The sequence below is a fragment of the Drosophila willistoni genome, chromosome 3R, assembly GCF_018902025.1.
Source record: "Drosophila willistoni isolate 14030-0811.24 chromosome 3R, UCI_dwil_1.1, whole genome shotgun sequence".
NCBI classification, from domain to species: domain Eukaryota; kingdom Metazoa; phylum Arthropoda; class Insecta; order Diptera; family Drosophilidae; genus Drosophila; species Drosophila willistoni.
In genome coordinates, this window is record NC_061086.1 from 33,471,438 (window position 1) to 33,485,441 (window position 14,004).

Consider the following 14,004-nt stretch of genomic DNA (forward strand, 5'->3'; position numbering starts at 1 on the left):
TTCTTACTTTCTTCTGTTCTTTCGAAGTTTGTCTCTCATTGCATTTGACAGCTCTCTCTGACTTTAGTTTGAATTGAGATTTCAGTGTGAAAGGTTCTTCTAACTGACAAAATGAACGAAATTATTTTAAAATAAAGCACCAAAGAAAGCAAAATCGGAACTAAAAATGTTATTTTGGAGTTTGTTATGTGCTTTTCTGTTATTGCCCTTGGCAAATTCAACGGGTAATCTAATAAAAAAATTTGTTTATTTTCTTTTTCAACAAATTTTCTGTGAAAATTTCGATACCATAAAGGATGCTGCGCCCTCAAAATGACAGTGAGAGAGAGAGCGTTTATTATCTTTCTCTTGCTTCTATTCGCATGCGCTGACATTTGTTTGGGATTTTAGCCGAAACAGCTGATAAAATGTTTTGGTACTTTCTCTATTTTAGCGCCCATAAGTTTTGAGGCCAATCCGGATACCAAACGGCTCTATGATGATCTATTGAGCAACTATAATCGTCTCATACGACCTGTTGTCAATAATACAGAAACCTTAACAGTATGGTTGGGTCTGAAATTGTCTCAGTTGATAGAGGTGAATTTGAAGAATCAGGTGATGACCACCAATTTATGGGTCAAACAGGTAAGTTCTGATTCTAACTTATAAAATAGTAGATATTTGTTTACTGAAAAATTTGTTCACAGCGCTGGTTTGATTATAAGTTACGTTGGGATCCAGAGGAATATGGTGGCGTGGAACAGCTCTATGTACCCTCTGAGCATATTTGGGTACCCGACATTGTGCTCTACAACAATTGGGATGGTAACTATGAGGTAACTGAAGAGACAAAGCCTCTTTACTTCATTTAAATTTGTAAGCCTTAACATTTGTAAATTTCTCGTTCGTTATTTAGGTGACTTTAATGACCAAGGCCACCCTTAAGTATACGGGCGAAGTATTTTGGGAGCCTCCGGCAATTTACAAGTCATCTTGTGAAATGAATGTTGAATATTTTCCATATGATGAGCAAATTTGCTTTATGAAATTTGGTTCGTGGACCTACAATGGCGCCCAAGTTGACTTAAAGCATTTGGATCAAGTAAGCAAAATGAGGTGGATAAAAAAGGAAATCTAATTTACTTTTAACAAATTTCCTTTTATCTTTCAGGTGCCTGGCAGCAATCTGGTACAGGTAGGCATCGATTTAACCGAATTCTATCTATCTGTGGAATGGGATATACTTGAAGTTCCGGCCACAAAGAATGAAGAATATTATCCCGATACTTTGGAACCATTTTCCGGTAAGTTATTGGCAACAAAAGATAAAAAAGCGATACTAATAGATGAGTCTTTTATTTACATTGATTAGACATTACGTTCAAATTAACTATGCGCCGTAAAACTTTGTTTTACACTGTCAATCTGATAGTACCCTGTGTGGCTTTAACATTCCTCACGGTGTTGGTATTCTATCTGCCCAGCGATTCGGGAGAAAAGGTAACAGCAATTTACTATATTTTGTTTTGTATACGCATGTTGTTTTCGTTGTTTATTTTTTTAAAAACAGTTTTAAGTTATATTTTGAATGTTGTTGGCTTCTTTCAAAAACGAAGAAAGTCACTAAACTTACTTACTCTATGTGAGTAAATAAATATTATTTTAAACGTGACATCATTATGGCTTTTATGTTGATTATAAAAGTAAAACAGTCTGCAGAATAGGGTAATATTATTTTTGATTCGCAAATTATTGCTGACAAAAAATGTTAATTCAAAACAATTTTAATTCTATTGAGATATCTACTTGGATTATAAAGGCTTAACTTATAAAGTATGAGTTATAGGATTTTTGAATTTATTATTTAAGAGAAAGATTACATATTAATGAATGTAAAATTCAGAATTTACACTAAAATTAATCGAAAAAATAAATAGGTAATTTTTTTTTATTTATATAATATTTTTTTTTTCCTTTAAATGTTGTAGATATTTTAGTTAGAATGAAATATTGTGATAAAAGCACGTTTTAAACCGTTACACTATCAAACAAATTTCTAAAAGGGTTCCTATTGCCCTTAATTTATTTCATTCGATTACACAAACTCCGAAAAACTATCAAAAAAGAAAACTTTTAATTTTTCACTTTACACTCTTTATTCTAAAGCTGAGCTCTTTCTCTCTGTATCCTTTCTGTAACTCTATGTAAATTGGCATTCAACTAAATTCGAAAACTCATTATAGAAGAGTCCATAAAATTCTAAAAAGAAAAATTTTCTTTTTCACAGAGCTCAACTTGTATTTCTTGCTCTCCCTCTCTCTTTTTCTGTCCCTCTGTACATCACTATCCTTCACTTTCACTGATCTCTCCTCTTCTATTTCACTCTCTATGTTAATAAGTTTCTAAATTATTTTCCCAAAAACTAATATATATATATATATATTGATATCAATTTTATATATCGTATATCCCATAGCAGATATCGCAGCACACATATATTAAAACATTTTATATACAATCCGTTTCTCAATATCATTTGTGCTGTATTGAGTAGTGAAATCTCATAACGTAAATTCTCATCGAATGCATACAAAAGTGACCACTTCAATTGAATTAAATTCGAAAATCAATCCAAATCGAAAGCCTTTTTCGCAGAAATTAAAAAAGCTCACAACAAAAGAAAAACACATTAGCTACACCCACAAATACACCCGCAAATACACCCGCAAATACACCCACAACTACATCCATAACTATACACAACAAAAACACATCCCAAACACTAGCACAAACAACAAGGTTTTTTTATTGTGCAATTTCTCGTAATTCTTGTCGTTGACTTAAGTATTAATATAGAAAATAAATTGTTGTTTGTTCAATCGTTTCACTCATTCGCTCGTTCAAAAAAACAGTAGAGAACCACTGGTCATTGATTGATTTGATTCATCGAAACATAAAATAAGATTAAATTCTTCACAAGTCTTTATACAAAACTGATTTGAATTTAAAGAAATTGACTTACTAAGACTTAGGTTTAATGTTCTTCAAAGGGATTTGTGATCAGTGAAGTATGAAATACTGGAAAGAAATGAATAATTTTCAATTAGGTCCCAATTAAGTTAAAAAATAAAAATATCTAGGAACAACATAAAGATGTCCCAAAGAAAACTTTTAATACAGCTTTAAAATATTGAAGACGAATAGTTTTGGATTACTTCTTCAATGGATAAACAGAATCTTATAGTTCTGTGGATTCTCAATAAATCAAAAATATTGCTCGTTAACGGCCATTAACAACTTCACAAAACGTAACAATTGCTTGTTCCCAAAAATTACCCATACGACATGCTGAACTTTAGATACATTACGGTATGTGTGTATGTGTGCGCTCGTGCGCGTGTGTGCTTGTGGTGTGAGTGTGTTGATTGATGAGTTAACTTTTTGAGAGATTTGTGATTCTTTTCCCCCAATTTGTTTCACTTAAAATTAAATTTGTATTTTTCTGATTTTGTTGTATTCATCAGGTTATCTTAATAAGTTTGTCTGTTGGTTTTTGATTTTGTTGTCTTGGCTTAATTGTAATTGGCTAAATCTAACATTTTGTGTTGTGCTGTGCTATGGTTTAAAAAGTCCTTGTTGTTGTTTGTTAATTGTTGCTACATTTGCTGTTGCTGTTTGCTATTATTGCTCTTGCGAGTGTTGTAGGGACAGAAATGACAACAAAAAATTGAATTTGGTTGCGATCCATGGACAAAAGAAATTTTTGTGTAAACATTTTGTTGACAGGTTACGTTATGTATTTCAATACTCGTGTCATTGACCGTGTTCTTCTTGCTATTGGCCGAAATTATTCCGCCAACCTCATTGGCAGTGCCATTGCTGGGTAAATATCTACTCTTTACCATGATCCTAGTGTCCCTGTCCGTCTGGACAACGGTCTGTGTGCTAAATATACACTTCAGGTAAGTTAAACTCGCAACTCTGTCGATGCTTGCATACACAACCAATATGGCCTTCAATTTGGTCAAATTAGATCACCCTCAACGCACAATATGTCGCCATTGGTGCGCAAACTATTTCTGCATTTTATGCCCAAACTAATGATGATGCGACGCACTCAATATACGCTACCCGACTATGATGACACAACGCCCAGTAATGGGTGTACTAATGAGATAGATGTGCGGTAAGTGCGAATTGATGCGATTTGATTGCACTCAGAACGATACTTTCTTATATATACGCACACACACAGTGACAGCATTAGCGACTTCCCCAGCGAGTTTAAGGATAGCCAAGATGGCGCTTATGATAATGGCATGCAGAACTCTGTAGGTGAGTATTAAACATTCACTAGCAGGGGCAATATTTTGACCAAACACCATACGAAAATCTTGAAAAAAATCATTTCCCAAAATAAGCAAATAATGCAATAAAATTTAATTTGAGGGGTTCATACTTGATATTGATGGACGGTGATGTGACGCTTTGCTGACAAATAATACTTACGCGTTGCCTAAATATATATTATATTTCGATATACCCACATATATATACATATCTAACGACATGCGTCGTATGATGTTGATATTGTTGCTATTTATGTGCCTGTATGCGAATGTGCGTGTTTCCGTGTGTGAAGGATAATAAAATAAGTTGTGCAAAAGAATTGAGAGAATCGACAAACCGCAAGTTTTATGAACTTTTCGATGATGGCATTTTTAGGTTTAGCCAACTATTAAATTAAACTTCAACCATAAAATGAAAAGTTCGTTGCCACTTATTGAAAATTTAAAGAAAAAATAGTGCCCACAATTGATTTATATTTCAAACCATAAAAAATACAATGTTTTAAATAATTGATGAGCCAATCAATTGGTTTATCTTAATAGTTTATTTGTTTGTTCGTTTGCAAAACTAATGGTCAATTGTTTGTCTATTGTTGTTCTAATGAAACAGTTTTGGTAGCTCAACAATTGATTTTAGTTGAAATAAATATAAAAATGCTCTATTCAAAATTGGTTGTGGAAACCTCAATCATCATGACATTGTTAATAGATTTCTGTCGGGTTTGCGGGTTGTATTGTTATTTTAAAAATGATTGGACATTTAAATGTAATATCTGCATATCAAATTTGGCCTCATTTCATTTTAGCCCCAGTAAGAGTCTGTCATATGTGGCATAAACTGATAACTGTCAGTCATAATTCAGAAGTTTTATTTATTTTTGTTATGTTATTGTTGGCGAGATGCTTAGGGCTTGGGGCTAAAGCCCATTTGGCAAGAGAAGAGATGGCTTGATTTCGCCTAGGTCGTATAATATATTGTGTACCCATACACACACACACACGTACACCCATATAATGCCCATAGACAAGGGGTTGGGCATATCAATGGTATCTTTTCCATTTCCCTGCTCTCCGCGCTTAACACTCATCCCAAAAATTTATTTATTATTGCAATATTTTATTTCAATTTTTCGCAATTTCATGGGATGACTTCGACTGCGAACCCTGGCGAATCCTACTTTGTCTGCTGCTTCTGTTCCTGTGGGCAAATGTGAATGGATCTTTGACAGATTCCGACAATGTGATACCGCGCAACTTAACACCCGAAGTGCTGCAGGCATTGCGTGCGGTCAGATTTATTGCGCAGCATATCAAGGATGCCGACAAGGATAACGAGGTGGGTACCACAGAGGCAGCTTTTTTTTTTTTTTGCTTCGTTTTCCATTGCCCATTTTTATTGACGGGAACCCTTGAGTTCGCTCTAGAGGCGAGTGCCTTGTTGGCCCGTGTTATTGTATATATACAATACATATATAAAATTCTTTTTTGGTTTCTTTCCTCCTTTTATATGATTGTTTATGGCTCTTAACTTCGCTTTGGCTTGAATGCAAGTCCCAAATGTGCAACAAACAATTGTAAAATATTAAATCATAACTTTTTTGATATGAAATTTGTCTTTGCTGGCTTTTTATTGCTTTTAAGTTTTATTGCGTTGGCATTTTGTCATTGATTAAATTGACATTGTCTGATTGTTTTCATTTCAGATTGTTGAGGATTGGAAATTTGTTTCCATGGTATTGGATCGCTTCTTCCTGTGGCTTTTCACACTATCCTGTGTGTTTGGCACATTTGCCATAATATGCCAATCCCCATCGCTATATGACACCAGATCGCCAATCGATCGGCAATTGAGCGAGATTCCTTTGCGTAAAAATAACTTTATGCTACCACCAGATATTGTTAGGCAGGTGCTGACCTAAAGAGCAAACATTCAGTTAACAGAATAAATATTGCCACGATTTTTAATCAAAAACAAAACAAAACATTCATTGAGCAATATTAATAACACAAAATTTATAAAGATTCTAAGGCGAAATCATTGATCAATAAAATTTGACTATTAAATTGAAATGTTTTTAATATAATAAATGGGTTTCTTCAATGCGATACGGAGACTTAATGGCTTCAATTGAAGTTTAATTATTAATATTTAATTGGGTTTCATTTAAATCCAATGCAATTTTGTAATTAATTTAATTTTCTGTTAAGACAATTTTACACAACCTGCAAATGACATTTGTATTGGATTTTAGAAATGATTATCTTTCATTCGCTTTGTGGACAGTCAGTTTAAGTTGTCTTTTGCGTTAATTTTTAATTAAGAAATGACTTTTCTCACACAAAACAAGAAAAGAGAAATTGAAAACAAAAGCTAAATGAATGTGGCAAAAGTTCCCTATGCACTGTCAGAACAGACATTGCGCATACGGCACGTTGGCTGTCTAAATAATTTGTAGTATCATTTATTTTGGTTTGCTTCATGTGGATGTCTTTCTGAAGTCTGTCGCAATCTTTGTGGATTGTCTTAAATTAACTTGACTGGATTGTTGCCACATTAAATTAGAAAGTTTATATCTCAGTTGTTGGCCTCATTCGCGCCCATTCATCAACATGGGCACACACAGAGTCACAAGCACAGAGTTATACATTTTACCCACTGTCAACAGACATCGTTTGAAAATGTTCTTTGAAAGTCAAAATATTGTCATGTAGGTCGAACTGTTAATACACTCTAAATATCAGCTCAATCAACTAAACAATCGTTAACCAGAGATTTGATTAAGGCCAACTATTAAGTGTAATAATTAATTATGGATAGAGTGCAGAAGTTTGCATATTACAAAGTTAACACAAAATTTGTTTCAACCCTTTGTGCGTTGGGTATGCAAATATTATAAAGATTTGCTTACAGATTCCTTAATATGTCGGCAACCCTGTCCTTTGGTACGCGTTTTCTCTGTCATACTTTGTTTTTGGTGTGTGTGTATATGTTTTTTTTGGCAGTTTTAAATTAGAAAAGTTTTTGCCTGATTTTTGTTTTACATTTTTCATATTTTCTACGGGCCCTGACAGCAGCAACGCTTCGTTCTGTCTTGCATATTTTGTTGTCCTGGTAGTCTTTCCTGTTACTTGCGTCACATGCGCTTAACTGTGTGTGTGTGCGTGTCAAGACGAGGCACAGCTCAGATATGTCATGTTCATTTCTATTTGGTCCAAACTTATGCTGGATCTCATCCGAAATCACTTACAGTGCAAACTCATCAAAAGGAAGTGTGATGAAAAATCGATTTAATATGCTATATTTTCTTACCATTTTATTTTCCTTTTGTCGAATCTTCACTGTAGGCGGTGTAAAGTGAAGTCAAGGCATTTGCATAAACAACCGCAAAGTATGCAGCACATTTTTGTATAAGTGTAAGCGTGTGTGTGTGTGTGTTGAGGCCAAAAGTTAAAGTTCAGCTGAGAAGGACGAATATGCAAATGCTGAAAAAAGGGGCGGCAACGGGTCGTCGATTTCTCGGGTCAGTTGAAGCGTTTTTTGATAAGCTTTTAGCCTTCAAGCTGGTTGTGTTAAAAGCAAGTGTTAAGTGACTGCTGCAAACAGCCGGTTTACATGGACAATTAAAAAAAGGAAGAAGAAACGAGAACCCAAACCGGAAATGCAGAGGGATCCTGTCTACACTCGTGATGCAGGGCAAGGATAAGTGCAAAGGACGGAAAGGCAAGTGCTTCGGCCAAGATTGAATTGAGCCAAAGTGAGCTCAAAATGGCGCCCGGGAGAGTAACACGTGCCACGCCATAGATGGTGAAAATGAAGAAAGGATGGGAAAACTTTTGCCCAATCTGCAGCCAAACACACACTCAAAATGCACTCGTGTGTCCTGTTATCCTGGTTAACTTGCGGCGTGACAGGAAAGTAGACTTACATATACAACCAAGAAGTTAGGCAAAAAAAAAAAATAAATAAATAAAATAAACTATCTGCAACATTTTCCAAAAGCCAGTGTCAATTAGATATTTTACAGAAAAAAATTGCTGGGAGTAAGGGATTTTAGTTGGCTGAGAGGGCGTGGCTATATATTTCTTATGCCAGTCAGACAGTCAGTCTGACTCGGTCCTCTGTGTTTGGTTTTGGCAGTTTTTCTTTTTGATGCAGGCGATTTCCAGACACATTTCAATTGACAATGATAAATGATTAACCCTCCAATAGGCCAAATGGGTTAGCTAAGTGTAAGAGAATTTTGCAAAGTTTAAGCATAATAAAGTTAATCACATTGGTTCGAAAACACTTTGCTGAACAATCAGTTTGCAGTTAAACTCAAGGATAATAAAAAAAGTTAAGTGCTCTGTTCACTTAATGGGTTAAAATAGTTAACTGAAGTTGTTATCGACTGTAAAGTTCATTTTCCAAAAGAAACAAACAAATAAACAACAATAAACAGGGACACGTGTGTATGTGTGTGAGTGTGTTGGAGTATTTGTGCAATGATAAATTACAAAATTGCTGCCTATGGCAACTTGTGTGTGTTTGTATGGTGAATGTATGGGAGTGTGGTATGGCCCACTCCAGCCACAAAAGCCATTTTGTTGTTATTAAGTTTGCCTTTTGCCATTTCGTTTGCCTTGTCTCGCCCTTTCATCTTCCCATGCTGCATGTGGACTATTGTCTGTGTTGATGTCTGTGGTGGTGTTTCTAGTGGTGGCGGTGGTGCTGGTGGGACAGATGGAGGCTCGTCTGTTGTACTATACTGCGTAAAATTAATGATGCGCCAAAGTTGTGCTTCGGCTTTTTGGCTGCAGTCGGAGATGTCCACAAAATGTTGTTGTTGTTGGACTGACTAAAGACGCTTTTATTAATAGTCCTGGTACGTGGTCACGATTAACTGCCATTTTACGCACTCGTCCTACAAAAATGCTTGATGGGTGGTCTTAGCCTTTTCTTTTCCTTTGTCGTTTTTTTCTTGGGTGAGGGGGTTTCTGTCTTTTTTTGTTTGTATTGTTTCTGAAAGCTTTTTGCTGTTGCGTAAGTCCAAATAGTCTAGGCACTGTGTGTGTGTGTGTATGTGTGTATTTGTCTCTTTTGCGTGGGATTTGAGCACGACTTTACTTAAGTTCATAAAAATTCTATTAAATATAACGGGGAAACCACGCCTCCTTTTTGTGAAATGGTTTTTGTTTGCGGTGTTGTGTGTTTTTGACATGATAATTTGAATGAAATTAAAGTAACTTTCATTTGATCATTTCGACAAGACAATAAATTTAAATAAATTTATTTTTTCGGTAATTGAATTTTCTTATTTATTTTTTAGATAAGATCATTTCATTTTCTTAAGCTTGATTTTAGGTTGAAATTGCTATTAAGTTGCACAAGAATGATGATTGAAGACCCCTGTTACTGATTCTGACATTGTGTCCTTCCAGGTGACACCCCCTTTTTGCCCACCTTACGATTCTTGTCTTTCTTTTTGGCCCAATCACAGTCAACTGCTTTTAATAACATTTCTCACTGGCTTCCTTTACTTTTCTCCTTTACTTTTTGTTGTACTTTTTCTTGCGCATTTTTTTTTTCTATAAGTGGCCTACGTTGCTGCAGACTTGCCACGCCTCATTCTTCCTGCAATCGCCCACCATTTTACATGACATTTTAAATTTACGATTTACATTAAATGGCGCAATCCAAAACAAAGAGAGAGGGAGAAGACTGGATAGAGAGCGAGAAAGAGGCGACAAAAAACAACGACAGTTGTAAAATGAAATTGCTCAGCCGCTTTTTTTTTTCGAAGGCAGAGAGGAGAAGACGGAAGGACGTCGACAAGGACTCATCTACATACGCAACCAACTCCCTGCGGTTGCCACGGTATACAGTTAAAAACCAATTTCGTGTATGTAAAATATATCAACTTTATATTTAAGTGGTTGCTGTTGTTGATGCTGATTCCATTTCATGTTTCTTTTTCTTTTTCTACTTTTACGCTTGTCATGGATAAATAAATACATTACCCATTAAGGCGGGCGGCAAAGGTAATAGAAGAAATGGAATTACATCGTAAAATTCTAAAGATGAGTTGATCAAGTGTTAAAATAAAGTTTTATTTCAGTTATTGCTGCAAACCTGTTAAAAGAATTATGCCATTAAGATATTTTTTTTGTATCCTCAAGTGGATAATAAACAAAGAACTGATTTCGTTTTAGAAGTTATTTAGGGTTTGCTTTAACTCTACCTTTAGTTCGTATAAGAACTGTAACAATTGTTGTTGCATTTTATGGCTATTGATCAATTTTAAACTCTATTAACGTAAGACAGATTGCTTCATTAAATGACATGTTTGAATACAATATTCACATGTCTTATAAATTAAGTTCATATTTCAATAAGGAAAACATCATAAATTTATTTCCTAACAAAACTAATTAAAGACAAGGCCTAACTTTGGTTTTTATTTGTGAATGTTGAAGAGCTATGTCAAAATTGTTGGCAGTTAAATAAATAGTTGTCTTATAAGTAGGACTTGTTAAGTTGTAAATACAACACTACGCACACGAATATACATACTTGCACACAGACACACACCTGTCCGCACACACACTCAGAGATTTGCCTTGTATTTCCTTTTCCGTTATGCGAAAAGTTTCCTTTAGCCTTAGACCCCAAAAAAGTTTCGCGCTTAACATTTTGCGCGGTAGCATAAAAGTTGAAAAGTTGGTCCTAACACCAAGATGGACTGACTGACAGACACACCCCCATCTATACCTTTAGTTGCTCACACCTACGAAGACACACACACACACATGCACACCCACTTGAATACACGCATATGTATGTTGATTAGCCGGGGCCGTGATTAAGGCTACGTGGCCAAAGGCTTAGAGAGAAGTTGGGCAAACTGGCGCTTAATTAAATTTAACAGCTGCTTAATTGCAGCTATGAAGGAGCTGAAGAAGAAGATGATGGAGAAAGTGAACGAGTCGAATGGACGAGAAGAATCGAGCAAGGCTAAATTGCTCTACTGTTGTTTGCTGTTCCCTGTGCCGTGTGCCGTATGCGGTATGCTATTAATATTTTTTGACCAAAAACGTTAATGAGCCAAACTTAAGTTTAATTTAAGTTTTTAAGTTTCAATTAGGCCGCACAAGTCAAACTTATGCAAGTTTTTCAATTTCCACAGACTGAAAATGCTTAGACCTTACGAAGGAGCGCAACAACTTTAACCATCAGCAAGTTTTCACATATATTTTCCCATGGCAAGTTAAATGGAAATCGAATTAAAATGCATAGGTATGTAAACTCTTAAGAATATTGCGTCAAATACATTTAAATTGATTGATAATTAAACTTGAATTGAATTCGTAATGAATTGGCATTTGCATTAAGTGAGTTTTGCACTAATAAACGAAAAAATATTAATTTAAAGTGAATAAAATAAATTAGTCAGAATTACTCAGCTACTTTCAGATGAAAAGACTCTCTGTATTTAGTGTGGTTAGTGTATTTTCCTGGTAAGCTAGCTGGCATCTATGTAAATATATAGGTTCTAGCCCACTTGATTTTCATTTATCATCGCCCCTGGCTCGTTCTCGTTTTGCTCCCTTTTTTGGGTCTAGTCCTCCAAATAAAAACACAGCAACTCGTCCACTGGCCAGGCTGAAGCTATTAATTTCGCGTCAATTAAAAATTAAGCCAATTATTTGTGCTATTGCCTGGCCGAAGCGGCACTGGCATTGCCACTGAAACTTATTCTGGTTCTGGCTATGTCTCTGGTCTCTTCGGTCTTTCCCTTTCAAAGTCCATTAGGGCTTCATTTGTTTTTAATACCGTGTAACCTTTTGCTAAACAAAAAACCAAACAGAGCAAAAATATAAAAAAAAAAACAAAAACAAAAAAGAGATGAAAAATATTTCCAAGTTGGCACTTTCACGGTTCGAGCTGGTCTTGGGCCGCCCGCCGTTTATTGGCTAATTTAATTTGCGTGTCTTGCGTTTGGGCAATTAATCAGCAGAAACAGCTGTCCGTCGCTTTAACCCTTTGTTGACGATCCCCCACTTCTCTTCCTGGCCAGCCTGGCCAGTCACCCCTTTTTATTTTAGTAATTTTTCTTTGGTAATTTTAATTGTGCGGTCTTTGTTTTCTTCTGCTTCTCTTTTTAATTTTCCTTACTGTGTTGTAGTCGTATTTTCGGCACTTAATTTCAATCTGCATCAAGTCACTTGGTCATGCTCTTTGTATTGTATAATCCTTGCTTATTGAATTACGTGCCCGTGTACCGTGTACCCCGGCACCTGTTTTAATTGCATTTCGTCTGCCTGCAACTTGCAACCGGAGCGGCAACCTTTTGTGTCACCTTGCATTCCATTTGTCTCGCTCGAGTTGAAATTAATGCAGTAATTTGTAATGAGCTTGGCCTCTTTGGCCATCACCTTCAGCACCTTGTTTCTTATTGTTTTTTTTTTTTGTTTTATTATTTTTGCAATTTTTCTTCCCTCTGTTGCATTGCTCTACTTCAATCAGAATGTCAGGATGCAATTTGTTGCCTTCGTAATAATAATTTATTTCAGTTCGACTCAAGAGATGCCATTAATTCGATATACAAACAATATTTGAATATTTAACTATTCCTTTACTTATAAAGTGATATCGTAAATCAAATTATGTAAAGCAGCATAACCCAGTCCTTATATATATACAATATCCTTCTTTGCCTCCAAGTCTCGTAGTACTTACTGACGTGTCAAGTGGATGTTTGGCCAAAATTTATCAGGGCTTTGGGACAATTTTGTTCTATTAATTCCCAACTTTGCTTTCCTCTCAATTTCACAACAAGAATTTGAATGGGAAAAAGAGAGAGCAATTTTTGGAAAATTTTGTAATTTTTGTACGACAGTTTGTCTAACTTGAAATGTTGAAACTGAATAACTAGTTTTGAGAATTGAAATGGAAAATCGTGGAATTATATTAAACTCTCCACTTGCATAGTTTGTAGTTAAGTTAACAAGATTTTAAATGAAACTGATTCCCAGAACACTTTATCCAGACACCGAGCAAAGACAGAAACATGGACTTTGGCGATATAAACAGGGTTTTGTTGTCTGTTATATATATATACACATTATAAATAAAATTTTTTGTTTCCATATTGTTGTCACGCCATAAATTTGTTTTACTTTTTGGTGCTCTGTACAGCAAAAAACAAGTTACGCACCCTCAAAAAAAAAAAAAAAAAAATAAATAAATAAATCGGAAATGGCAGCAACATAAAACTATAAAAGCGCCAAAAATTGAAATAAATTGAAAAAAATTTTGCAGAAAATATTACAACATGACGTTGCTCGCCCCCCTATGCCCCGTATCAGCCCTTTAGCTTCACTGAATCCCTTTTGGGTTCGCTTTGGGAACTCAGTATCCCTTCCTTTAACGCCCTCTACTCGTGTCAACTTTGTGTAAGTTGAATCCTTCTGCCGTGTCCAGCACTCTGCCCCCTTCGAGCCATCCTGTGTGTCCATGTTCGTCTGTGTGTGCGTGCATATAAATTAAGTTTAAAAAGTAAGCATTGCCCAGACTGCTCTCTGCTTTCAGATTTTTTGTTTGTTAGTTGTTGTTGCTGGTGTTGGTGTTTCTTATGTTTGAAATCAAAATAAATGCAGTAGTTAGTTTGTTCTTTGCTATTTGATAGCCAAC

The 14,004-nt window shown here is 35.4% G+C and overlaps 1 protein-coding gene across 1 annotated transcript; it reads left to right on the plus strand.

Moving 5' to 3' along the window:
- Positions 1 to 85: 85 nt before the first annotated feature.
- On the plus strand, positions 86 to 6,395 carry LOC6649554 (acetylcholine receptor subunit beta-like 2). The gene is made up of 11 exons (XM_002072366.4): positions 86 to 224; positions 434 to 627; positions 690 to 818; positions 899 to 1,084; positions 1,154 to 1,286; positions 1,355 to 1,482; positions 3,769 to 3,944; positions 4,016 to 4,168; positions 4,238 to 4,317; positions 5,561 to 5,667; positions 6,035 to 6,395. The coding sequence occupies exons 1-11, from the start codon at positions 167 to 169 to the stop codon at positions 6,248 to 6,250; spliced, it is 1,560 nt and encodes a 519-aa protein (XP_002072402.1). The 5' UTR covers positions 86 to 166; the 3' UTR covers positions 6,251 to 6,395.
- The last annotated feature ends 7,609 nt before the right edge of the window (positions 6,396 to 14,004 follow it).

Excerpts from the sequence above, each read along its gene's own strand:
- LOC6649554 (XM_002072366.4), top strand. The coding sequence starts at position 167 with ATGTTATTTTGGAGTTTGTTATGTGCTTTTCTGTTATTGCCCTTGGCA. Across the intron at positions 225-433 it reads GCCCTTGGCAAATTCAACGG|CGCCCATAAGTTTTGAGGCC; the intron begins GTAATCTAATAA and ends TCTCTATTTTAG. Across the intron at positions 4,318-5,560 it reads TGGCATGCAGAACTCTGTAG|ATTCCGACAATGTGATACCG; the intron begins GTGAGTATTAAA and ends GATCTTTGACAG.